Source organism: Peromyscus leucopus, chromosome 4, assembly GCF_004664715.2.
Source record: "Peromyscus leucopus breed LL Stock chromosome 4, UCI_PerLeu_2.1, whole genome shotgun sequence".
Lineage (NCBI taxonomy): Eukaryota > Metazoa > Chordata > Mammalia > Rodentia > Cricetidae > Peromyscus > Peromyscus leucopus.
This window is the reverse complement of record NC_051066.1, coordinates 133557077-133583998: the sequence shown is the minus strand read 5'-3', so window position 1 is coordinate 133583998 and position 26922 is coordinate 133557077. Positions and strand designations below refer to the sequence as shown.

The window sequence follows — 26922 nt, the reverse complement described above, 5'->3', positions numbered from 1 at the left end:
AAAATTTAAGAAATGTCTTATTAAATTGGATCACATGATCTAACACTTTTTTTTAAGATTTATTTTTATTTTATGTGCATAGAGTTTTGCTTGTATGAATGTCTATGTACCATGTACATGCCTGATGCCCACAGAGGCTAGAAGAGGATATCAGATTTCCCTGAACTGGAGTACAGGTGGTTGTGAACCACCGTGTGGATGCTAGGAACTGAACCTTGGGTCCTCTGCAGGAGCAGTAAATGCTCTTAACCATTGAGCCATCTTTTCAGCCCAGTATTTTATTCGTAAACCGCAATTATTTTCTTTTTCTTTAACTGACCCTGTATTTTAGGGCAGTTTAAGATTCACTGTAGGATTGAGAGGAGGAGAGCTATTTCTCATACACTTCTTGTCATCATCCCAGCTCTCTCCCACAGCCTCTGAAAACATCAATATTACACCAGGCCAACATGTTCTTAGAATCAGTGAGCCTACATTGGTGCATCACCACCCAAAGCCCACAGCTTACATTAAGGTTTACCCTTGGTATTTTACATTCTGTGAATTTTGATGATATATAATGACATGTGTCTGCTTTCATAGTAGCATACACTATAGTCTTACTGCCCTAAAGTATTCAGTTCTCCACCTCTTGTTTTGTTTTGAACCTATACTACTTTTTAAATTTTCACATTTTATAAATTTACAACCCTTTTTGTTAGAATTTACTTTATTATCTGAGCTTTATAAACTAGTGTATTAGGAAAGATTTTTTTCAAGACATCTTACTCTTTTGTAAGAGTAAAATTGGCTTTTTAAAATATTAAAGTAGGACCAGTGAGGTGGCTCATCAGCTAAAGGATCTTTCCTGTAAGTCTGACAACCCAAGTTCAGTCCCCAGAACTCACATGACTTCTGCAGGTTGTCCTCTGACCTCCACACACACATCATGGCACATACACACACACACTCCTCCCCATAAATAAAATACATAAATGATGTTTTTGAAAGTTTTAATTGGCATATAAAAACATCACAAGCACATACAAAATAGAGGACAAGGTTTTTTTATTGTCTGTCTGTTTGTTTGTTTTTGAGACAGGCCCTCTCTCTATACCTGGCTGGCTTTAACTCATCATGCAGCCTGGGCTGGCCTCAAATTCACAGCAATCCTCCTACCTTAGACTCACAAGTACAGAGATTATAGGCATGAATCATCATACCCTCCTACTCAAAATTTGTTTTTTTTTAAAAAAATTAAGCATAAAAATATCAAAATTAGACATGATCTTGTTTGAGAAAGAGAAAAAACCAAACTTCATTTCCAACATATAGTTACTATTTTACAGCTGCCTTCTCTTCTAACATATCCCTATGCTTATTCATACACAGACATGCATACGTATATATAAAAAATTGACAACTTTACTGGGAACATTCAGCTTGGATCTCAAACTGAGAACTTTTGCTTGTGCATTCAGGTGTTGCCAATGATGCTGGAGAGATCACACTGGTTCCTATTTCCATGAATACAACTCAGGAGTCCAAAGCTGAGAGCCCTGTATCACTGACTGCCCAGTCATTAATTGGTACCTCTCCAAAACAGACCCATCTGACCAAAGCACAAGATGCTCATCTGACCGGAGTAAGCAAGCCAAAGAGAACTGGGTCCTTAGCACTGTTTTATAGAAAGGTATGTGTTTCTATAGCCTCTGTGGACTGGGGTACTGAGTATTAAACCAGAGCATTGTATATTCATTTTTATTTTACATTTAAATTATTTTTATGTGTATGGGTGTTTTCCCTGCATGTATATCTGTGCACCATACTTGTGTAGTGCCTTCAGAGGCCAGAAAAGGGGTCAGATCCTTTTGTTAATGGAGTTACAGTTCTCGTTGTTATTAGCTACTATGTGGCTGCTGGGATTTGAACTCTAGTCATTTGGAAGAACAGTCAGTGCTCTTAACCACTGAGCCATCCTGGCTTGGATTTTGGTGTCTCTATGCTTATTAAGTGTGGCTTATTGTCAGTCTATATATCTTTGCATAAATGTCTGTTTAGTTCCTTTGCCTACTTTAGTTGGATTTTTGTGATTGTTACAGGAGTCCTTTATTTATTCTGGATATTCTTACAGATTCATGATTTTCAGATACTTTCCCCCATTATAGGAGTTGTCTTTTCACTCTGTTGATTATATTCTTTGATGCATAAAATTTCCTAACTTTCATGGTGGCGCACGCCTTTAATCCCAGCACTCGGGAGGCATAACCAGGTAGATCTCTGTGAGTTTGAGGCCAGCCTGGTCTACAGAGCAAGATCCAGGACAGGCACCAAAACTACACAGAGAAACCCTGTCTCAGAAAAAAAAAAATCCTAACTTTGACAAAAGTTTTTTTCTTTTGAGTATGTATATGTGTATATGCATGTGTGGATGTGCATGGAACTAGCAGTTAATGTTGGATGTCTTCCTCAGTCACTCCCTACCTTATTTTAAAAATATGTGTATTTAGGGGATGGAGAAATGGCTCAGCAGTTAAGAGGACTGGCTTTTCTACCAGAGACCCAGGTTCAATTCCCAGCACCCAGGTAGTGGCTCACAACAGTCTGTAACTCCAGTCCCAGGGCCTCTCTTGTGGCCTCAGGCACCAGGCACACTGTAAACCATGGACCCATCTCTCCAATCCCAGGAGACTTTTTTTTTTTTTTTTTAATAGTTTTGCTTCCCAAGTTATTTTCAGGCTCAGAAAATCAGATCTTTCCTACCTGGAATATTAAATGTTTCAGCAATTTTACTCCAACCAAAAGAGAATACTCAGGGCTTCTGAACACTTGAAAAGCTTGAAGTCATAATAGTTATGATGCAGGTAGACCTTGTTTTTATTCTTCCTTACTTTACTTGGTGGCATTATAGAGTAATAAGCATAATCTTTAAAAAAAAAAACTGTAATTTTTCAAAGAGAATTTTGTTTTCATCTATACTCTCTACCCACCAGTGAACTACTGCTATGAAACAAAAAAAAAATTTAGATGATTTGATAATTAACAGCCTACCTGTTTGTTTTTTTTTTTTAACTTTGGCCTATATGCCCATATTCATGCTAAGACATAAAAACTTGGGAAATGATTTGTTTTATAACAATGTGTTTTCTTCTATCTTAGGTCTATCATTTGGCAAGTGTGCGCTTACGTGATTTATGTTTAAAACTTGATGTTTCAAATGAGTTACGAAGGAAGATCTGGACATGTTTTGAATTCACTTTAGTTCACTGCCCTGATTTAATGAAAGATAGGCATTTGGATCAGCTCCTTCTGTGTGCCTTTTACATCATGGCAAAAGTATGTATAGGACGGGAGAAGGTCTTTGCCCTAATAGCCTTAACTTGAAGCATCCATAAACAGCTGTTGAACTCGATCCTGAGTTTTCCTTTTGTGCTACAAGCCAGTATTGCTTACCATTATTAATACTTTCAAGCTACTACATTGTCTGGACTTTTCTGTGAATTTCATAATAATCAGCTTTTCCACTTGATAAGACTACAGTTTACCTTGGGCCAGTGAGATGGCTCAGTGGGTAAAGGTGCTTGCCATACAAGCCTGACAGCCTGAATTTGATTTCTGGTACCCACAGTGGAAGGGAAGAAAGGGAAAACTGACTCCTGAACATTGTTCTCTGACCTTCACACATGTTCTGTGTCAGATATGCTCCTGAGTTCATATACACACCATCATTATCATCATAAATGAAATTCTAAGTTTTTAAAAAAGAATACACTGGTTTAAAGGAATTAGGAAATGTGAATAGCTCATTTCCACCTCTAATTATGACATCTCTGATATAAAACTTTAAAGTGAGTATTACATTCGGATGAGTAAGGCCCAGAGCTGAAAGTCGCTTGGCTAAAGTTACCCAGTAAAGTGGCAACACAGGCCCTCTTCATTCATAATCTGGTGTAGGATGCCTCTGTTCTTTATTGCCTTTCCTTTGTATCATGCTGCATTGCAAGTAGTTTTTGCTTTTAGTTGCTACATCATGTTTTAGGTCATAAAATAACCTATCTTGCTTGTTTTTTAAAAGTTTGACATGTGAGAAAAATTATTTATAACTTCTATTTTGACAATATATTGGCCAAACTAGCAATCTTAACCAATGTATATAATTTTAAGACCTGATTTTTAAGCGTTTGAGGCAGAGGGTATGTTTCCAGACTCTTGTGACCTTCCTGTCTAATATTTCTTTAAAAATGATATATAGGAGCTGGAGAGATGGCTCAGTGGATACAAGCACTGGTTGCTTTTCAAGAGGACCTGGGTTCAATTCCCAGTACCCATGTGGCTTTTACTACCTCCTGTAACTCTAGTTCTAGGGGATCTGATATCCTCTTCTGGCTTCCTTGGCCCCCAGACATGCATTTGGAACATAGGCATTCATGCAGACAAACACTCATACATATAAAATAAAAATAATTTAAAAAAATCTCTATACAAAGTGTTAATAAATGTTTTTAACTAAAATCATTTGTTTTTCCAGAAATCTATCAGAATTGAGGCTTTTCCACTTCTAAGTCATCATTATAGAAAATGGGTTCAGTGCTAATGGACAGTCAATCAGGGAAGGATTAATTGAAGCTGATGTTATGATAACAGATTACAGAAGGGATTCCTCTGGGTCACTAATCTGTTTCCTTTCCTTAGGCCTACTGTGACTTCTAAGTATTAGAATTCCTACAAACTGTCTTAAAACATTCTAAATCTAATCCTATAATAACTACTCAGTTCTTTTATGAGTCACTGCAAGACATTTTCTGTCCGATATTAGGTGGTTAATTTACTTTTAAATAAGTCCTTAAAAGTAATAAAACCATGGACTGCAGGGAGTTCCATTTCTACTGTTTTTCGTAAAATTCCTTTTCAGTATAGTTCTATCCTACCAGTTCTGGTGCTTTTTGATTAATGAAACTGTTAACTGTGTCCCCACAGGCCACAAAGACTGAACTTTAAAGGTAACAAAAATCAGAATTGTATGTGGTTTTCTGTCATGAATTGGCCTGGGGTTAATGGCTTTCTGCAAGACTGCTCTCAATACCAACCTGTAATTGAAGTTTTTGTTCAGAGCCATTTTTCTTTCAAAAGCAGTTGATAAATGTAATTTTTCTTTTCCCTAGGTAACAAAAGAAGAAAGAACTTTTCAAGAAATAATGAAAAGTTATAGGAATCAGCCCCAAGCTAATAGTCATGTGAGTTACATTATTTTTCCTACTGTCCAAAAATAGTTTTGTTTTTTTGTGCCATTTCTTTGCTGACAAGTCATATAAAAAGTAGTTGCTTGATAGTTTTACTGTAGTTTGGATATTCCGGCTAGTAGATGCCTGTAAACTCAAGAAATAGTTTCATTAAAGGACTATCTAAATAGAAGCCAGAAATCTGACTCTTGGCGACTCATCCATATCATGAATATATTCTCAAAAATTCTGGAGTAACTTCTGTTTGTTTTAAGAGGAGAGACATTGTTTTACTAGAAAACCTAGCAAAAGATACATATAATATTTTATTGTTTGTTTTTTGGGTTTTATTTTGTTCTGTCTTTTTTTTTTGTTTTTTTGTTTTTTTTTGAGACAGTCTCACCTTTTAGCCCTAGCTGACCAGGAACTAACTATATGGGCCAGGGTGGACTCAAATTCACAAAGATCTGCCTGCCTTTGCCTCCCAAGTACTGGGATTAAAGGTGTGCACTGTAACAGTTGACTACTAATAACATTTCTTTCTTTCTTTCTTTTTCTTTCTTTCTTTCTTTTTTTTTTTTTTTTTTTTTTTTTTTGGTTTTTCGAGACAGGTTTCTCTGTGTAGCTTTGTGCCTGTCCTGGAACTCACTTGGTAGCCCAGGCTGGCCTCGAACTCACAGAGATCCTCCTGGCTCTGCCTCCTGAGTGCTGGGATTAAAGGCATGTGCCACCATCGCCCGGCTCTTTCTTTCTTTTCTTTTCTCTCTCCTCTTTTTTTCTTCTTGAGACAGGGTTTCTCTGTATAGCCCTGGATCTTCTGGAACTCACTCTGTAGACCAGGATGGCCTCAAACTCAGAGATCCGCCTGACTCTACCTCCCAAGTGCTGGGATTAAAGACGTGTACTACCACTGCCCAGCCAATTTTAAATTTTTTTTTTTTTTTTTTTTTTTTTTTTGTTTTTCGAGACAGGGTTTCTCTGTGTAGCTTTGCGCCTTTCCTGGAACTCACTTGGTAGCCCAGGTTGGCCTCAAACTCACAGAGATCCACCTGCCTCTGCCTCCCGAGTGCTGGGATTAAAGGCGTGCGCCACCACTGCCCGGCCAATTTTAAATTTTGATGAAAGCCCATATGAGAATTATTTCTTAATTGACTTTATTTTGCTATTATTTGGATTTTGTTTAATTTGTATCTCTTTGTGACTGAGTGATCCTTCCCCCTCTGGCTTGTAGGTATATAGGAGTGTTCTCTTGAAAAGTATTCCAAGAGAAGTTATGGCATACAATGGTGATTGTGAAATGACAGATGATGGTAAGCTACCCAACTTAATGTGCTATACATAATCTTTGACTATATTATACACAATATGGTAGATCTCAGACAACATGGACTCATAATGTAGGAGGAATGAGCAATACAGTCACACTGTTTTTAAAGATTTGCTTATTTGTGTGTGTGTGGGGGGGGGAGGGGAGGGGAGGGAAGGAGAGAAAGAAACTGACTGTAGGTGCATGTGGAGGCCAAAAGAGGGTGTTGGGATCCCCAGAGCTGGCATTACAGGCATTTGTAATTTGTCTGATGTGGATGCTGGGAACCAAACTGACCTCTGCAATAGTAGTACATTTTCAACTGGTCCATCTCTCCAACTTCCTGCACCTTGTTTTTTTTTTCTTGTATTGCTAGAGATTAAACCGAAAGCCTTAATCATGCTAGGCAAGCACTCTAACCACTGCACTACACTCTCAGACCTAAAGGCAATTTTTAAATTGCACAGCTCTGTATCACTCTAGTGTTGGCTTGGTTAGTGTTGATTGTCATCTAGAAAGCCTCCAGGCACGATTCTGGGGGATTGTCCTAAGGAGGTTGATCCCTGAGCTTGGGTCCTAGACTGCATAACACGAGGAAGCTCGAGGAGTGTGCACTGCCATCACTCTCTGCATCCGACTGGGGATGCACGTGACTGCTGCCTTGACTTCCTGTCATGAAGAGCTGTACCCTGACCATGTGCCAAAACAAAGCTGTTCTCCTACGTGCTTTCAGAGTAGTGTATCACAGCACAGGAAGAGTAACAGAGATAGGTGTACTGGGGTTAAACTTTGAAGAACTCGGTCAGCAGTCCCGTTGTGCTAAGTTTTTGTGGCAGTAACACCCCTGAGAGAAACCATGTCAAAGAAGGGGAGAAGAAAAGAAGACAAGGTTGGCTCAGAGTTACTGTTCTATGGCCAACTGACTTCATTATTTCTGGGCTCTCAGGAGGCAGTCAGCATGGTGGGGAACAGCAGGAAGGAGTCTGACTATTAACTGTAAAGGCCCACCTCCAGGGACTTTCTTCCTTTAACTAGGTCCTATCTCCTAAAATTTCCACTGCCTCCCAAAATGATGCCACCAGCTGGGAATCAGATGTAAACCATTTAATAATCTTTCAGAACTTGACGATTTCAGGATTTGGAGACCATATTTACTTCTTTTTACTTAAACATATTATTCCCTAGGCAGTGTGGAATACATAAAAGAACAAACCATATGGAACAGCAAAGGCCCCTGGATTCTTTGCCTGTTCTGTGGAGTTTGTTTGCTTTTGTTTTATGAGACAAGATTTCTAGCCCAGGCTGATCTCCTTGTGTGCAAGAATTCTGACTCTTCCATCTCCTGAGCACTGTGATTAAATGTTTGTGGAACCATGCAATTTATGCGGTGTTGAGAACTGAACCCAGGACTCGGAGTATGCTAGACAAGCACTCCATCAACTGAGCTACAGCTGTACCCCAAAAATTACTTTTGAAAAAGCATACACAGGGACTGGAGAGATGGCTTAGTGGTCAAGAGTGCGAAATGTTCTTGCAGAGCATCCACGTAGCTGTTTACTGTCCAGCAGTCATCTCGATGGCCCCGGCCTTCTTCGTCTTTAAGCGGCAAGGATCACAGCCTCAGTCTTCTCAATCTGAAGACTAATGACTGTACAAAGGCACCAGATGCAGTTGTTGAGCAGACCCTTAAGAAGCTAGACGTAGCCGGGCGGTGGTGGCGCACGCCTTTAATCCCAGCACTCGGGAGGCAGAGCCAGGCGGATCTCTGTGAGTTCGAGGCCAGCCTGGACTACCAAGTGAGCTCCAGGAAAGGCGCAAAGCTACACAGAGAAACCCTGTCTCGAAAAACCAAAAAAAAATAAAAATAAAAAAATAAAAAAAAAAAAAAAAAAAAAGAAGCTGGACGTAGATCGCCTTAACACGTGTCCCAAACAGTCCCCCCTGAGACATAGTACTGCTTCCCCTTACATTCTTTCCTCCAGTGTTCATATGTCATCTTGGGATATAGAACTGTGTGTCTACTCATGACTATGGGATGGTTTGCCTTCTTCTTTTCCACTTGCACTTATAATCCTGACAAAAATTTCAAACCAAAGATCCATGTTAAGGTATTCATATTTTTTCTATAAAACTGAAATGTATAATTTAATGAAAACATTAAATAATTACAGTTGATTCATGTGATGAGATTGACCTACAACAGCTATTACCAAGTTTCTGAGTTTGTTTTCTGTTACTCTAACAAGATACCTGAGACTGTATAATTAAGAAAAAACAGAAATTTAATATTTCACTTCTGAAAGTTGAAGAGCTCAAGGTTGAGGAACCATTTCTGGTAAAGGCCTTCTTGTTGATGGGGGAGATTCTATAAGAGTCTGAAGTTGTACAGAGTACCACATGGCAAAAGCAGCTTCTCCGACGGTTGAGCCAAATGAGCAGTTTGTTTATTCTATTTTAAGAACCGTAACCTTGGGAGGTTTGTTTTGTTTTGGTTCTAATTTTTTTTAATATGTATAGATGCTGCACATCTGTGCACCACTTACATGTAGTACCCTTGGAGGCCAGAAGAAAGAGTCAGATTCCCTGGAACTGGATCGACTGTGAGCCACCATGTGGGTGCTGGGAACTAAACCCAGGTCCTCTGCAAGAGCAAAAAATGCTTTTAACCATTGAGCTATCTCTCTAGCCTTTGTCTATTTGGTTTTAAAAATTTTTTTGAAATTTATATATGTATACAGGTGCCCATGGAGGTCAGAAGAGCACCTTGCCAGAATGTGCAGGCCCTGACTTTAATTCCCAGCACTTTGCTGTGGGAGATGACATCCAAACTGGGTCTGAGACCCTTTTGGAGTTTTCCAGGGGTTACATAGCCCTGAACTATGAAGGGGGGAGGGATGACAACAGGTCACTCTTAATACAAGTAAGCTGAAGTTTATATACTTTTCACTAAGCAGTGAGTAGACGAAAGCTCTGCCTGAAGTCACAATCTATTCCTGAGTGACACCAACAAATAGGAAAGCACCGTAGGCAAACTTGAGAGTTCCTGTTTACAAGAGAAAACAAGAGTTCTAGAATGTACTGGCCAGTTGGGTGGCTCATGCCTAATTACCAACACTCTGGAGGCTGGGGCAGGAAGATGGCTGCAAGTTTGAGGTTACCTTCTACTACAGATAAGACTGTCTCAACAAACAACAAACCCTACTACTTACTTCCCTTGCGTTTGCAGAAAGATAAACACAATTCTTTTTTCTTTTGTTTGTTTGTTTTGTTTTGTTTTTCGAGACAGGGTGTCTCTGGGTAGCTTTGGAGCTTTCCCTAGAACTCACTCTATAGCCCAGGCTGGGCTCGAACTCACAGAGATCCCCCTACCTCTGCCTCCCTAGTGCTGGGTGTGCACCACCACCGCCCAGCCAAACAGTTCATCTTGTTTTTCTTTTATTTTTTGAGCCATGGTCTCACTACGCAGCCTTAGCTGGCCTAGAACTCTGTGTGCTGCCGTCAGAGGTGTGTGCCGTCATATCTGGCTCATTTTGCTGCTTTCTTAACCTATGAATATATGCCTTGCCTTTTAGAGTCATTCCACCTTCTTCAGACAACCAGTGTGAGCATCTACAGGCCTTCCTGTACTCCCAAGTTCGGGGTTTTTCACTGCCACCCATTGGTAGAGTTGCTGAAGACCTAATCAGAGCTGGTTCCTCTTTTATAAAGGCCAGAGGTGACAGTGAGCTCAAAAACTGCCCTTGTGAAATGTGTTTTCTCAACAGTCACTAGAGAGAAGAGCACCACATTCAATCAACACAATTCCATTTTTCTAGATTCTGATTGGATTATTTGTTTTAACAAAGTCTCATAGTATATCTCAGGGTGGCTTGGACTCTTGATTCCCCCTATCTCAGCCCTCCAATTGCTGGGATTGCAGGCATGGGCCACTACACTTCCGGTTTGATTTGTAAAGAGCGCAGAAAGATTTTTCTAAAAGTATTAATTGCTTTTTATAAGGATTTGTATTTTCTTTTAATTTTGTTAGAAGGAATGTAATCCAAGTCACTAATGTAATATTGAAGAATACCTATCACAATGAAGAATTCTTCTTAACAGACATAGAAGATGCCACAAAGACGCCCAACTGTTGCAGTGAACCAGTGAAAGAGGAAAGGGGTGATCTTATCAAATTCTACAATACAATCTATGTAGGAAGAGTGAAGTCATTTGCATTGAAGTATGACTTGTCCAATCAGGACCATATAGTAAGTTTTTTAAATAATTTATTTTATTTGCATTGGTGTTTTGCCTGCATGTACGTCTGTGAACTTGTCAGACCTTGGAATTACAGACAGGTGTAAGCTGCCATGTAGGTGCTGGGAATTGAACCTAGGTCCTCTGGAAAAGTAGTCAGTGCTCTTAACTGCTGAGCCATCTCTCCAGCCCCCATATAGCATGTTTTAAGTCTTGCTACTTTCTTCAAAAGATTTTAAAATTTTAATTTAAATATATTTATGTAATTTCCCCCTTATACTTTCAGTTCCTTCAAAGTCATCCCCCTCCCCCACACTCCCTCTCAAATTGATGGCCTCTTTTTCTTTGTTATTATAACACATATATTGTTATGCCCAGAGTCCGGACCCCCAAACACCATCAAGAGACCAAATCTGATGCAAAAGCAAAGAGTCTTTTAGTGTGAGTTAACTTGGGCCTCTCTATCCATCTCTCACAGCAATGGAGCAAGAGGGACCCTGAGTAGCAATGGGGCAGGGTATTTATGAGGGGTCTGAGGGTCTATGGTCTACATAGGAACAGACTCAGGATTGGTGCACCTCCAAGTTGGAGGTGCCTGTCCTTGGCTTAATTGGTCAGTGGCAGCTGCAGGAAAGTTATCTCTTACGGCAGTTGCTGTGGTTACTACTGTATTTTATCTTTATCATGAGCCTGCTAGTTGTAACTTTTAATTGTCCCCTTACCATGTGGGGACATCTGGTGGGGTTTTTTTTTAGCAACTAGGGCTAGGCCCAAGGTCGGGAGCTCTAAGGCACATCTTGCTGTGCCAGGGGCCTACATCCTGCAGGGTCTTTGCTGCAGCGCCTAATGGCTTCGGAATAGCGAAGGCAGGGGTCTGGGCAAGGGCCTGGGTTCTGTGTGTGTGTGTGTGTGTGTGTGTGTGTGTGTGTGTGTGTGAACTGCTATGTGGGTGCTGGGAATTGAACCTGGGTCTTCTGGAAGATCAGTCAGTGCTCTTAACTGCTGAGCCATCTCTCCAGCCCCAGAACATCAATCTTTTTGGTTTCTTCTTCAATCATGGAAGATAGTTTTGGTGGGTACAGTAATTTGGGTTGTGGGCTTTTTAGAGTGCATTTCTCCAGCCTCTTCTGGCTTTCAAAGTTTCCATTGAGAAATCAGCTATTATTCTGATGGGCTTTCTTTTATATGTAACTTGTATTTTTTCTCTCTCAGCTTTCAATACTTTTATGTATTTATTTATGTATTTATTTATTTATTTATTTATTTATTTATTTATTTATTCTGTGTTTTAACTATGATATGCCTTGGGGAGTTTCGTTTCTGGTCTTGTCTATTTGGGCTTCTGGGTGCTTCTTGTATCTGTATGGGTGTGTCTTTTCTTAGTTTGAGGAAGTCGTCTTATCTTCAGATCTGGTCTGTGCCATTGCCCTAGATTCTCTTCCTTCAACTTGGTCTCTATTCAAAGATTTGGTTTTTTCATGGTTTACCATAGTTCCTGCATAAATCCTTTTGTTGTGAGGTATACGCCAGAGAAGACTGCTTGGACGTGCGTTTAAGCCAATAGAAAGTCTTTACTAGCCGGCCAGCAACTACACTGAGTGTTTGGGATCTCAAGCCTTTCCCAGGGTGAGCTTTAACCACAAAACCATGTCCTGTGTTGACATATGTCAGTTAACAAGAACACTAACCAGAAACAGAACTACAGAAGCCAGAAAGCAAGATTGGTACATTTAGAGACTTTCCCAGAACTTTGGATTTTGAGAAATTTTGCCTTTGTTTTAGTTTCGGCAGGTGGTACTGTCTGTGTGCTAAATAAGCTTTACAGCCTGAATGGTACTTTCATCATGGCGTCAGTTATGCTCAGGTCTGGAACCCTGTTACACCTTTCCTGTGTTTGTTTGTTTGTTTGTTTGCTTGTTTGTTTGTTTGTTTGTTTGTTTGTTTGTTTGTTTTTCGAGACAGGGTTTCTCTGTGTGATTTGGTGCCTGTCCTGGATCTCACTCTGTAGACCAGGCTGCCTTCGAACTCACAGAGATCCGGCCTGGCCCTTTTCCTGCATTTTTAAAAATGTTTTTATATTCTTTGCTTGCATGGTCTAACCTCTGCTTTGTCTTTGAGACCTGTTATTCTAACATCTACTTGATCTGTTCTACTTGTCAGATTTTTCTGAGTTTCCTAATTGGAACATTGAGTTTTTCAGTTCCATCTTCATTTCAGCTGGAACTTTCTTCAGTGTTTCTCTTCATGGAGTTCAATGTTCAAATCCTGGATTGCATTTGTCATTTCATTCAGCCTGCTTATGATTTCTTGGGCATCACTTAGAAATTTCTTTATGTTCATCTTTATTAGTCAATGAAACTTGGTTATGGTTTGTCTTTTTTTCTGTGGTGGTAGAGGGCTGGTTTGTTTGTATTATGATACTTGGAATTGAACGAGCCCCAAACCCTGTTCTTACCTTCATAGTATGAACACAGGATTCCACATGTTCCCAGCTTACCATTCCTAGTTATTTGTCCCAGTTTTTTGTTTTGTTGTTGTTGTTTTGGAAAGACAGCCCAGGCTAATCTCAGCTCATGAGTACTGGCGTTACAAACATGCCAATGTGCCCAACTTACCCAGAATCTTCAAATCTAGTTACAGGATTTCTCGGGTGATCCCAGAAGGTAAGTTTTAGCTTACCTATTAATCATTGATGAAAACAATGAGTAATAAATTTTTTGTCTTTTTCAGCCTTAAATAAGTTCTTAAAATGTAAATATCTTTTAACAAATAATTGCCATAAGGACAAAAATATGTTTTTTCCTTTTGTCTTAAAATACAATTTCTGGGTTATTTTAGATGGATGCTCCACCCCTCTCGCCTTTTCCACATATTAAGCAGCAGCCAGGCTCCCCACGACGCATTTCCCAGCAGCATTCCATTTATGTTTCACCACACAAAAATGGATCAGGCCTTACCCCTAAGAGTGCTCTGTTGTACAAGTTCAATGGCAGCCCTTCTAAGGTAAGGTGCATATGGTCTTTGCTTTAGAACACCTCATATACATACTTGTTCATTGCTTCTCTAGCATAGGGCAGGGGAGTGGGTGGGGAACAGGATACATGGCAATACCCCTTTGATGTATCCTCCAAGCCTGCACATTCAACATCTCAAGAAAAAAATCTCAAGCACCTTTAAGCCTGTTGCTGGAGATTCACAGAGAATGCTATCAATAGGGTGCCTGTCAATATGTGTAGGTCGGGAGGGCCTGATGCAGATATTATAGCCTGAGCATCAATCTGATCTGCATTCTAACAATGCTGAGGCAGGAAGATTGTGATTCACATCTAGCCTAGACTACATAGTAACATACTGTCTTCCCAAAAAAGCAGTATGTTTAGTTCTACAGATGTTCCAAGCATTAACTAGTCCCTGAGTTTGATCCTACTACCACAAAAAGAGAAGAAATGGAAAAGAGAGCATTACATTCAATTGATACAGTTATTTTGTTTTCTTGTTTGTTATTGTTTGTTTGTTGACATTTTAAGACAGGGTCTCTCTTTGTAGCCCTGCCTGTCCTGGAACTTGCCCTGTAGACCAGGCTGGCCTGGAACTCACAGAGATCCACCTGCGTCTACTTTCTGAGTGCTGGGATTAAAGGTGTGCACCACCACTGCCCTGCTAGTTGCTACAACTTAATCCATTGCTGCCCATGTAGCTTTTCAGGGAATGTTAGGATGTCTGTTTTTGTTTTGTTTTGTTTTTCGAAACAAGGTTTCTCTATGTGTAGCCCTGGAACTCACTCTATAAACTAGACTGACCTTGATCTCAGATCTGCCTGCCTCTGCCTCCCAGATGCTGGGATTAAAGGTGTCCACTACCACCACCTTTTTTTTTTTCTCCTGGAGAGAATATTCCTTTAATATCAACAATGACATGTTTAACAGCACAAGGACTGTGGAGAGAGAGGATGGTGGGGCTCTCTTTCCCTAACCAGCATGGACCTCAACAGCAGAACCCCCACAGCCTAGGAGCCCCTCAGTGAAGAGGAAGGGAGGGACTGGAAACTGTCAAACTGGGAGAGGCCGGGTAGTGAGAGCGGGGTTGAGGCCTGAGGAGCCCTAGCTCAGGTCTTCAGCAGTGAACATGCCCTTGGCCCTGCGTAGGATGGAGTCTTTGGCTGCATCATAGGGATGCTCCTTCGATGGGATCTCCAAGACAGCTGGAATGGGCCGCTGGTGGGCATCAAGAGCATGCCGGACCATCTCTGCGATGTATTGGTTGATGAGAATGATGCCAATGTCATCCCTGTTTAGAAACGGCCTGAAGGTGTCTTCGATCTCATTGATGGTGGTATCCTTCTCCACTACCAGGAAATTAGGGTGGCGGTTCTTGTTCAGCTCCCCTATGCCGCCCAGCAGGAAACCCGTCACCGAGTCCTTGTCTCCAATCAGCGAGATTAGTTTACCCCTGCCCGCCATTCCGACAGCCGAACAGACCGTTCCCCAAACACCTGAGATGCTCCCCACCACCTTTTTTTTTTAAAGATGTTTTTTGTTTGTTAATTTTTACTTTATTATTTTATGTGAGTGTTTTGACTGCATGTATATCTATGCATCACTTATGTGCATGGTGCTCTTGGAGGCTAGAAGATGGCATCGGATCTCTTGGAACTGGAGTTTTGGACAATTGTGAACTGCCATGTGGATGCTGGGAATTAAACCTGGGCCTCTAGAAGAACACCTAGTGCTGTTAACCACTGAGCCATCTCTCTCTCTGGCCCGTTTGGTGTTTTTTTGTTTCACTTTGTTTTGAGAAATGTCTCAATAGATTGTACAAACTGCCCTCAAACTTCTGAGGATTATAATCCCGTGCTTATATGAGAATGTAATTTTAAAGAAGGGCTTTGACAGTTCAGTGCATTAGGTGGATGACAGCTAGGTTAGTGAGAAGTTAGAAAAGAGGGCCTCCTCTTGTGTCTACCTTTATGGAGAGACGAGTTCCATCTTCACCCTGTGCATGGATGGAGGCATGCCAGACATAAGCTTTTTCAGTATTTCTGAGACTGCACAGCAGCATCTTAAGTTTCCAAAAGCCATAAATATTATTTGGACAAATTGTGAGTATCAGTGCAATAACAGCTCCTTAACTCCACACGTACTGTACTTGTCAAAGAAAATTGACCAAGATGAGACTTGTGTTTCCTCCTCCATGAAGTATTTCCCATATGGTGTTTAGAAGATATTAGACTGTCTGGAATCCAAGGCAGTGATTCCAAAGCCAGAGTCAGAATCACCCAGGGAGCTTGGTGAACACCAGTACTGTCCTGCAGACTTGTGGAATCACAAAGAGCTAGCAGGCAGGTCCAGGTATAACATTGGCTCTAGACACCTGGGATGCAGTTTCAGGAACCACTTCTTTTTTTTTTCTTTTTTTTTTTTTTTTTTTAAGATTTATTTATTTATTATGTATACAGTGTTCTGCCTGCATGTTACCTGCATGCCAGAAAAGGGCACCAGATCTCATTACGGATGGCTGTAAGCCACCATGTGGTTGGTTGCTGGGAGTTGAACTCAGGACCTCTGGAAGAGCAGTCAGTGCTCTTAACCTCTGAGCCATCTCTCCAGCCCCTCAGGAACCACTTCTCGTGTACCTATGACATCAGCATCACCTAGGATGACTCACAGACCCCCACACACACCAGCTAAATCTGAGTCTTTACATTATCAAGATTCGCAGACAACCAGTAAGCACGTCTAAGTTTTAAAGCATTACCATATTAAGCCAAGCATAGTGGTGCATCAGTCAGAGGCAGACAGACTTCTAGTAGTTCAAGGCCAGTCTGGGCTATATAATGAGATCCTGTGTCAGAGAAAAGAAAAAACCAATATGTTGGCTCAGAAAGTTAATGCCCTTCCCACCAAGCCTAATCACCTGAGTTACATCCTGGGACCTATGTGAAAGAAGACATGACTCCTGCAGATTGTCCTTTGATGTTCACCTGTGTGCTGTGATATGTACCTACCCCCCCAACAACAGAGACAAACACACAAAAAATTTAAATATATATATAGTATGTGTATTTTATATTTATATATATAAATAATTACTATATAGTATATAGTATCATACCATATACTATATTATATAGTACATATGCTGTATTTATATTATACTGCATTGTATCTTATATATAATAGACAATGCTTTTTATTATTATTATTATGTGTATATATGTATATGTTACTCTGCTCTTTCAGAGGACCTAGGTTCAATTTCCAGCACCCACGTGGTAGCTCACAACCATTTCTAATGCCAGTCTTGGGGGATCTGACCTCTCTTCTGGCCTCTGTGGGCACCAGGAGTACACATGGTATCCATGCATATATGCAGACAAAAAATTCATATACATTAAATAAATAAATAAATAAATAATGATGAGATTTAAAAACAGACATAAACTTAGGATGCAGCTGGTCAGCAAGTGCAGTGAGGGAAAGCTGCACAGTCCTAATGTCTGAATTCTGTCTCAGAAACCCACACTGGTAGGGAAGAACCAACTCCCCAAAGTTGTTCTCTGACCTCTGTACACATGCCATGGCAATAATGTGCCCTGTACACACAACACACACACACGCACACACACAAATGAATGCAACATGGACTGCTAGGCCTGTCTCAAAACATCTGATTCAGAAAGTAGATGATAAGGCTTGTGAATTTGCATTTCTAACATCAGCTGCTCAGTGCCTCTGCTACTTCTGTCTGCAGGTTGCATTTTCAGAACTACTGTTAAAAGGTACATCTTCTTTTAAAACCACTCAAGAAACACCTCTTTAGGTTGATTTAGATTCAAAAGATAATCTTTACACCAGTGTTTGATTAGAGCAGAATAGAAAGGAGAAAGGCCGTTAGCGTAGTTCATTACTTACAGTTTCTCTTTTTTCTGTCTTTGTAGAGTTTAAAAGATATCAACAACATGATAAGACAAGGTGATCAGAAAACCAAGAAACGCGTAATAGCCATCAGTGGAGATGCAGAATCACCTGCCAAACGTCTCTGCCAAGAGAACGATGATGTTTTACTTAAACGCTTACAAGACGTTGTCAGTGAAAGAGCAAATCACTAACGGCACTCCTTTTCTGATCAAAGCACTTTGGTGGTGTTCTGGAGAAAGTTGGGGGCTCTATCCTTCACATTTTTGTCACTGGGTTATACAAAAACTTGCACCAAAAGTAAGTTGCTTTTTAAAAACTTTTATTCAAAATGTATCTGACAGACATGTATTTTCAGTTAGATTAGAAAAAAAATATTTTAAGTGCCTTTATAAATATTAATATTTTTTAAAAATATTTGTTCTTTGGGTTACTTTTTAGGATGAATTAAGGAGAAACTATTTTTTAGCTGTCTTTTCAGAATGATCAAATGTCTCCTGTACTTTTTAATATGAGGTCAGTGAGTCTTCTTTGAGTTGCTTGTACTGTCTGCTCATGTTGAAGGTCAGGTTAGCTTCCACAATATGTGGATTCGGTGATGCACCAGCCTGCCTTGGGTCCGCTGTAGTAACTGCACATCAGGTGTCACCGCCATGCTAGGCTGCCTGTACCCTTGTCTTCTTCCTCTAGTAAGTACAAGCAGCTCTGTCCCTGAGCCCTGCACTGTCCCACTCCTTGCTTTCTAGTCCTGGGCCCTCTTAGCCTGATGTTACAACCCAATGAAAGGGACATTTGCTCCATTTTTAAAACTACCATATAGTTTTGATTTTCATGATATTACCTTAATTATTATATGTGATTGTATTCAGTTATGTAGTTTTCAAAATAAATTGTTTCTTAATCTAGTAGAATAAAATTCAGATAAATGAGAAATTAAATTTCATTAGTAATGTAGCATTATGATAAGATCATCCATTCTTGTTGGGCACAGTGGGACATGCCTATAATTCCAGCAACACAGGAGTATTGCTGGGAATGTCAGGCCAGCCTGGCTACGTAGCAAGTTCCCCAGTAACTTGGGCTACATAGCAAGAGCCTGACTCAAAAAGACAGCTTTCATTTCTGGAAATATTTGAAGCTTTTACATTCAAATTACTTCATGCCTTAGAGTTGGAATGTTCCAGATCAAGAGTCACTTTTTCTTTCTGTCTTGTATCACTCTTTGTCCCAATAATTATGGTTTCTCGTGAGTTTTCCACTGGGGTTTAACTCCTGGATCCCCTTGAAGGTCTTTCCACACTGGAGGTATAGCCTTCTAAAGAATCAGGTCTTTAGTGTTCACCTCTTCTTGTGTGTTTCTAGAATCTGAAAGGATATGAATAAGCCGTTCGTAATTAATATCTAGATGATGTATCTCTATAAATATTTTAGCTGCAAACTTATTTTTTAAAATATACAGTGTTGACCTGGCAGTCTGGCTCAGCATAGTGTAACTTATCCAAAACTAGCTGATTTGAATTGGTCCAAGATCTGACTGCCAATTAATGAATGGTAACCTAAATTTTATTTTTAAATTTTAAAAAGAGATTTGGGTTATGTTTTATTTTGCTGAAAATTGTATTCTTGTGTTTTGTGTAGTATCTACACATGTTGTAATAAGCCAAATAATAGTCTGTCTTGAATCCTTGTACATATTTCTATGTAGCTATAACTACTGTATCACTTCCATTATTAATGTACAAAATATAAATGTGAATTTATTCAATGACTATGTTAAAAAACTTAAGACATGTTTTTACCAATTTTCAGGACTTTGTATTAATGTACATAAAACAGTAATAAAAATTAAAATTTTAAAAATTTTACTGAACTATTGTACTTTTTACTATATTACTAGAGGTTGATGTGCAGCCATCTAAAATTCATGTATTGGAGTTGGAGAGATGTCTCAGCTGTCAGGAGCACTGGCTGCTCTTGCAAAATACCAGAGTTCGGTTCCCAGCACCCACACTGGGCAACTTATAACAGCCTATAACTCCAGTTCCAAGGGACCCAATACCATCTTCTAGCCTCGAAGGGCACCTATATGCACCTGTGTATACACACACATACATGGTGATGCTTTGAATGAGATGCCTCCCACAGGCTCATGTGCCTCAAGAGTTGGTCTCTAGTTGGTGGAACCCTTTAGGAAGGATTAGGGGGTGTGGCCTTGTTGGAAGAGATATGTCACTGGGGGAAGGCTTTGAGGCTTCAAAAGATTCATGGCATTCCCAGTCTGCTCTCTGCTTCTTGCTTGCGGTTTGAGATATAGGCCTCAGCTGTTCCCACTCTCATGCCTTCACTCTATTAGACATCATAGACTTTTACCCTCTGGAACCATAAACCCAGTTAAACATTTTTTTTATAAATTTTTTTGGATTTTTTTTGTTTTTGTTTGTTTTGTTTGCTTTGTTTTGGTTTTTCTTTTAAATTTTGCAGTGGAAGTTGCAAGGGCAGAGGACAGATGTGGTGGGTGGAGGAGAGATGAGTGGCATGGGATGCATGATGTGAAATCCACAAAGAATCAATAAAGCAGGAAGAAAATAAGTTGCCTTGTGGTGATATTTTGAACTAACAAAATTTGCCTGAAGATCAGTTCCGAGGACAATTGTAAGAGCCGTGCCACATTGCCTCCTGAGTTAAGTTGCTGTTGTCCAGTATTGAGCCACTAACCAGAAACTTTTGTCATGCCTAGACAAGTCCTGAGTTATTAGAAAATAACTTAACATTTCCTTATCCTTCTGCTACAGTGACCATTAGTAACAATGTTTTGTGGTTAGGTTGCTTGGTTGGGTTGCTTGGCAACTCAACAGATCTTTTCCCAAAGAAAGTTTCCTGGTCTGCTTACTATAAAACCCACCTGAGAAAAATAAAATTTTGCAGCTTGATCAGAATACTGTCTTGCTGTCAATTCTTTGTGTCTCTTGTCCCTTTCATTCGCCATTCCCCCTTCTAGGGTCTCCACTGAAGATCCTGCTGGCCGAATAATAGATATCCCCCAGAATGTATATGAGCTGAATTAACTCCTGTGCAAATGTTAGATTTGAAGAGATTCAAAGAAGTGATAGTCTCATGGCATGCACTCACCTTTTGTGAAGCACATGTTAAACTTGTGGTCAACTTGTAATACAATTATCCCTTAAGACTGGAGAGAGTTGGTTATAGCAGTCTTAGAGGCTGGTCCCCAATTACAATGGAGTACCTAGTGGAAGGATGAGGCTAAGACCATTGAATAACGAAGCAGGGCTAGAGGTATTGAAATTTCCCAAGATCAACTTCTTGGGGAGGACAGTTATGCTGATGTACAAAGACAATCTTTTTATGATGACTACACTCTGACTTTATGCCACACAGTAGCCCTGAATGCTTGGGACAGAACTGAACAAGCAGGAAAGAAAACTGGTTTATATTTACTAAAGTTATACAGGGCCCAAAAGAAACCTTTATTGATTTCTTACAAAGACTGACCAGCAGTAAATAAAATGATACCAAATTCAGAAGGTAGACAAATAATAATTGAATCTCTGGCTTTCAAAAATGCTAATGCACAATGCAAAAGGGCAATTTGGCCGTTAAAGGCAAGATTGGCACCCTTGGAGAAATGGATTCAAGATACAATCAATATTGAATCTCATGACCATGATGATGCTTGGATAGGAGAGGTTATTTCCAGAGGTTTGAAGAAAAATCGGAATGTCAAATGTTTCAATTACGGTAAATAAGGTCACCTAAAAAGGGGCTATAAACAGGGCATTCCTAGAAATGTGTTTTTTTTTTCAAGGAATAATCCAAAAAGAATGCCCCTCTCTTCTGGATTATTCAGAAGGTGTAGCAAAGGCAGACATTGGACTAATGAATGTAGATCAACAAGGGACAGACAAGGTAATTCCTTGCCTTTGGGAAATGCCCTGAGGAACCTCTTGCAGGCCCCCATGTCAAATTCAGTTCAGTTGTTTCTTGTCATCATGGAGGAAACTCCTCAGAGCAATTCAAGAACCTAATGCTTATTGTAAGAAACCATACTGTTCTGGATAATAGAACAGCTATAGAAGAGAGAAAAAAATCAGGAGAAACTGTAAATCAAAATTGATAAAGATTAGATTGGGAACTTTTCCAAAGTTAGGATTGGGTGAGGGTTTTGTTTTTAATCTTTCAAGAGAAGAAGGCTAAGGAATCTGAAGAACACTGGACAAATGAGATCTCTGAAGAAAAAGGACAAATCATCCAGAAGAAATGTCCCAAGTAAAAGTAAATTGGCCTATTGGTATATCACATGTCTAAAAGGATAAAATTTCATTAAGTCTTCCTTAATGTTTGTTTCTGCTGTTTTCTACAGACACATAACACAAATGGTCTTTATGTAGTCCCAGTTCAATTAAAAATTAAAGCTGGCTTTGGAGTTGGAGTGTGGCTCTCTCCTCTAAACCCAAGCATGCCTGTTAAAGGAAAATGCAAAATCTCTGTATCATGTCAGAAGAGCCACCTGATATTACCAAAATTTAAGGGACTACTCTATTGTTACTAATCTTATATGACCCTTTGGTTTTATTTTGACTCTTTAAAGCTTTTCTTAAGGTATGAATTTTATATCAAAATTTATAAGATTTATATATATATATATATATATATATATATATATATATATTTTAAACTTTGAGTCAACTTTCATTGTGGCAAAAGTTAGCCACTGGACAACAAAGTATCCTCGAATCAACAGGACAAAATGGACAGACAGAACAGGAAACCAAGGACTACTGATTTTTGCCAAAACAAGTGTGGTTATGGCTTTATCAAAAGGTATCTTCTGAGGCCAGGACAATATGGCCCCATCCCTGAAGTGGCCTTCGCAATCCGGAAAAGGTACAGTGCCCTTTTCCTCCAAGGCAGCTTAACAGGCAGAGGGCCGATGGCTTCTGTTGTGCAATGGAACAGCAGCTGAAAGCTCATGCCTCTCGAAAGTAGACTGGCATTTAATAGAGGGATATGGAGAAGAAGGGGATGCTCAGATGAAGCCATATATACACAGCCAAGAAGAATGGACAGCTGAACTCAAAAACTGTCAACAATTTCCAGAATTTAAAAATCCTGAATCATGACAGGACACTAGTGGAATTCAGGAGTTTCTAGTACATGGACTGCTCTCAGCCAATGTGAGGTTGAACTGTTGACCTGTGTACATCCTACTTCACAAATGAGTCTATCAGATATGCTAAGCCTATAGGCTGAAGATGATGCCCCAACACTGCGGAGAAACTTCAGGTGACTGCCCAGGCAGCTGGCTGTTTCTGTCAACTCACAAATTTTTTGGAAATTTCTTCATGCACTTCCTGTTTTTATTTTTGTTAGCTAATATTATTTCCTTCTTGGGTCTCTGAGGGAGTTGAAGATTAGTTAGTTATGGTTGAAAATTAGTTAGCTATAGTTGAAATTATATAGTTAATTAGGATAGAAAGTGTATTAGATACATCTTGGATTTACCAAAATAGGATAGATAATGGAATTATTTTCTCTGATTTGTCAAATACCTGTTTAGGTATTCATTACTTGTATATATTGTATATAGTTATTGTACTTTTGTATATAGTTTTTCTTTTGTTAGTTATAACCTTTTGCTTTTTTTTCTTTTTATTAAAATAGAAAAGGAGAAATGTAGTATTCTAATTGTACTGAAATGTGATTTTGATTGTATGTTAATAAATAAAGTTGCCCGGGGGTCAGAGCTATTAGAGCCATAGAAAGAGCATGGCGGTGGTGGCACACGCCTTTAATCCCATAGATCTCTGTGTGTTCAGGGATACAGCCAGCATTGGAGACATACGCCTTTAAGACCTAGAGGGCTGTACATACAGACAGTGACGAGGCAGTCACATGTTTGGGTTTACAACCAATGAGAAGGCAGAATGACTTTAAAAACGACTGACACACAAGGAAATAGCTCTCTTTCGGGAAGCTGGGACACAGCAGGAGGAAGGGTGAGATTTGAGCTCTGAGCTCTGAGCTCTTGGCTTTCTCTTTTACATTGTTTCTGTGTTTCTTATTTAATAAGACGGTTGGTTACATCAACAGACTACTCTATTGTTACTAATCTTATGACCCTTTGGTTTTATTTTGACTCTTTAAAACTTTTCTTAAGATATGAATTTTATATCAAAATTTATAAGATTAATATATATATATATATTTTAAACTTTGGTCATGATATTAATGGTCATATAGAGTACTAGAAAAAAGGCTTCATCTAACTTCCTGTACATGATTTCTGGTTTGAGTCTCTATCAGTTTTCTGCAGTGAACCATGACCACGCCTAACAGTGACTTTGAAGTCTCCAAAATGATGATGGGGCCCCACAACAATGATTCCATCAGGATAATGATAATACCACAAACACCACCTAAAGATCAGCTTTGGACTACAAACTGCTCATGACAATTTTGAGATGGCTAGCTGAGATGATACAGCCTCACAGACTACTCGAGCAAGGACTTGAGACAAGTCCTGCATTTCCCCATTATGCAGAGACTGGACAACACATGATACAGCTACCTCTCCCATGACTTGACAATTAACCCAAAAATTTTCTTTTCAGGATTCCCTAAAGATGCCTTTGCCCCCAGACAGCAGGAAGTAATTTTAAGAACATGACACCCACATTCCCAAGAAGTGGGGTGGGTGGTTTTGGCCTTTCAATGGGTTATGGATAATTGTCATTGTTTAGGATGGCTGGTTACAAGTTGTTAATTGATAATGGTCAGGAAAAAAAGCCAAACAAGGAGTTCTTGTTTGAAAGAAAAAAGAAAAAGAAAAAAGAGGATATAGATAGGAGGTAGATTGAGTCTACTCTGAAAAAAAAAAGAGATAGAAATAATAGATAAAAGAGTAGATTACTGAATCTACTCTGAAAAGAAAAAAAGGATATAGATATGATAAGATGAAAAGGTAGATTATTGAATCTACTGTTAAAAAGCAACTACTAGTTTTAAATATAATTTTTTTTTTGAGACAGTGTTTCTCTGCATAGTTTTGGTGCCGGTCCTGGATCTCACTCTGCTGACCAGGCTGGCCTCGAACAGAGATCCGCCTGGCTCTGCCTCCTGAGTGCTGGGATTAAAGGTGTGCACTACCACTACCCAGCAGTTTTAAATATCTTACATTGATATGGATCTTCATATATTGACACAAAGTTGAGATTATTTTTGTTAGAACATTCTGTACATACATTTCTAATCTTGTTCAAGGTATTATACATCTCACTTAATGTAATGCAAATTGTTAGTCCTTGAAAGTTGTTATTACCAACTAATTAGGTTATAAAGAAATGCAAGTTGGTAGTCATGTTAGGTATGTTTTCAAGATCAAACAGATATATTTTATTTTTTTATTTATTTTTTTTTTTTTTGGTTTTCCGAGACAGGGTTTCTCTGTGTAGCTTTGTGCCTTTTCTGGGACTCACTTGGTAGACCAGGCTGGCCTCGAACTCACAGAGATCCGCCTGGCTCTGCCTCCCAAGTACTGGGATTAAAGGCGTGCGCCACCACCGCCCGGCTAAACAGATATATTTTAGATAGGTCATCTTCAAACACTTCAGAGATCTACAGAATATGGCATTTAAGATGTTTTAATAACATAGGTTCTTTTTTTATGACTGAGACATGTCTCCTTCTGGCAGCACCAATCTACTTCAGAGTAGATAATGGGCATCAAAGAAACTTCATATGGAGTTTACTTTCTTTGTGGCAAAAGTTAGCCACTGGGCAAGAAACTGCCCTTACCTTGACTGCTGACAGTATGCTGTCCAAAATGGACAAGCAGGACACAAAAGAAAGGACTGCTGAACTTTACCAAAACAAGGTAGGACAGCCCTTCAGAAAATCCTGCTTTATTAGGAAGTGGAATAGAGCTAAGTCCTGTGTTCAAGGTGATAAATGAACTAAGAAATGGAATAAAGGGAGTGGTGACCTCAGGACAAGATTCCACCCAGCTAAGTTTCCAACTTGTGGGAAGAAACGAAAGAAAAGTCTAGAGCCTAGTGTGGTGGCGCACGCCTTTAATCCCAGCACCGGGAGGGCAGAACTTGGCAGATCTCTGAGTTTGAGGTCAACCTAGTCTACAGAGCAAGTTTCAGGACAGCCAGGCTTAGGCAGTGAAAGACAGAAAGTTGGTAAATATGTAATTGAATGAGGGGGGCCATGTTCCAGCCCCAGTAAGCAGCAGAACTTGGCAGCTTTGGCCACGTGGTTCCAACTTTAGAGTTAAGGATAGAAGAAAGGGGGTATGGAATTTGCCTCCGCACCTAAAGAAAGCTGCTGAGGCATGTGTCGGGGATGTCCCTGAATGGAGACCCAGTAGGGAGGCCATTGAGTGAAGCTGTGAAGTTGAAGGTGTTATGCCCAGATCTCGGGGGTCCCTCAAAGACTACCATGGAGACTGAATCCATATGCAAAAGCAAAGAGCCTTCATTCAAGCCGGAGCTGCTCTCCACCTGTCCGACGCAGCAGTGAGAGCAGAGAGCCCTGAGCCTGGTCAGGGTAGGGTTTTTATCATAGCAGAGGTTGGGATGAGGGGATTTCCAGGGTTCAGGACGCTGACTGGCTAACATTGTCTAGGAGTTATCTTGGCAAAAGGTGATAGGTGTATGCTGGGTTAAGGGACATCTGATGATGCCAGTTGGAAATGTTTTGAATGTCAGGTACTTTTCCCTTACGTTGGAATGTTAGGTGCTTTTCACCCTTCCCCTTCCCCAATAAAAACTCTTATAGTGGGTTCCGTTGTACCTCCTGTTTTCTCATGCCCTGTAAATAATGTTGACAAATAAATAACAGTGTCTGCCTGCACCCCACCTGCCATGACGATAATGAACTAACTGTAAGCCAGCCCCAGTTAAACATTTTCCTTTATATAAGAATTGTTGTGGTCATAGTTTCTCTTCGCAGCAATAGAAACCCTAAGATAGGAGGGAAGAGTTTATTTCGCTTACACTTCCATATCACTGCAGGAGTCAGGACAGCAACTCAAACAGGCAGGAACCTGGAGGCAGGAGCTGATGCAGGCCATGGAGGGGTGCTGCTTACTGGCCGGTTCCTCATGGCTTGCTCAGCCTGCTTTCTTAGAGAAACTAGGACCACCAGCCCATGGCACCACCCACCATGGGCTGGGCCCCACCCCCACTATTCACTAATTAAGAAAATGCCCCAAGGCTTGCCTATAGCCCGATCTTAATAAGGCATT

The 26922-nt window shown here is 40.0% G+C and overlaps 2 protein-coding genes across 2 annotated transcripts in view; one reads left to right on the top strand and one right to left on the bottom strand.

The window, feature by feature from the left end:
- Positions 1 to 19517, top strand: part of Rbl1 (RB transcriptional corepressor like 1) — a 56761-nt gene extending 37244 nt beyond the window's left edge. Inside the window, exons 16-22 of the mRNA XM_028855574.2 lie at positions 1461 to 1672; positions 3139 to 3315; positions 5142 to 5213; positions 6430 to 6508; positions 10603 to 10751; positions 13579 to 13743; positions 17678 to 19517. Of these exons, the coding sequence (XP_028711407.1) occupies positions 1461 to 1672; positions 3139 to 3315; positions 5142 to 5213; positions 6430 to 6508; positions 10603 to 10751; positions 13579 to 13743; positions 17678 to 17848 (1025 nt within the window). The 3' untranslated portion in view covers positions 17849 to 19517. The remainder of the gene's footprint in view (positions 1 to 1460; positions 1673 to 3138; positions 3316 to 5141; positions 5214 to 6429; positions 6509 to 10602; positions 10752 to 13578; positions 13744 to 17677) is intronic.
- LOC114681843 (V-type proton ATPase subunit F-like) lies at positions 14608 to 15200 on the bottom strand. Its single transcript, XM_037205383.1, has one exon. It carries the CDS (start codon positions 15198 to 15200, stop codon positions 14841 to 14843), a length of 360 nt encoding a protein of 119 aa, XP_037061278.1. The 3' UTR covers positions 14608 to 14840.
- Positions 19518 to 26922: the final 7405 nt, after the last annotated feature.

Coding starts and splice junctions, on each gene's coding strand:
- LOC114681843 (XM_037205383.1), bottom strand. CDS start 15,200: ATGGCGGGCAGGGGTAAACTAATCTCGCTGATTGGAGACAAGGACTCG.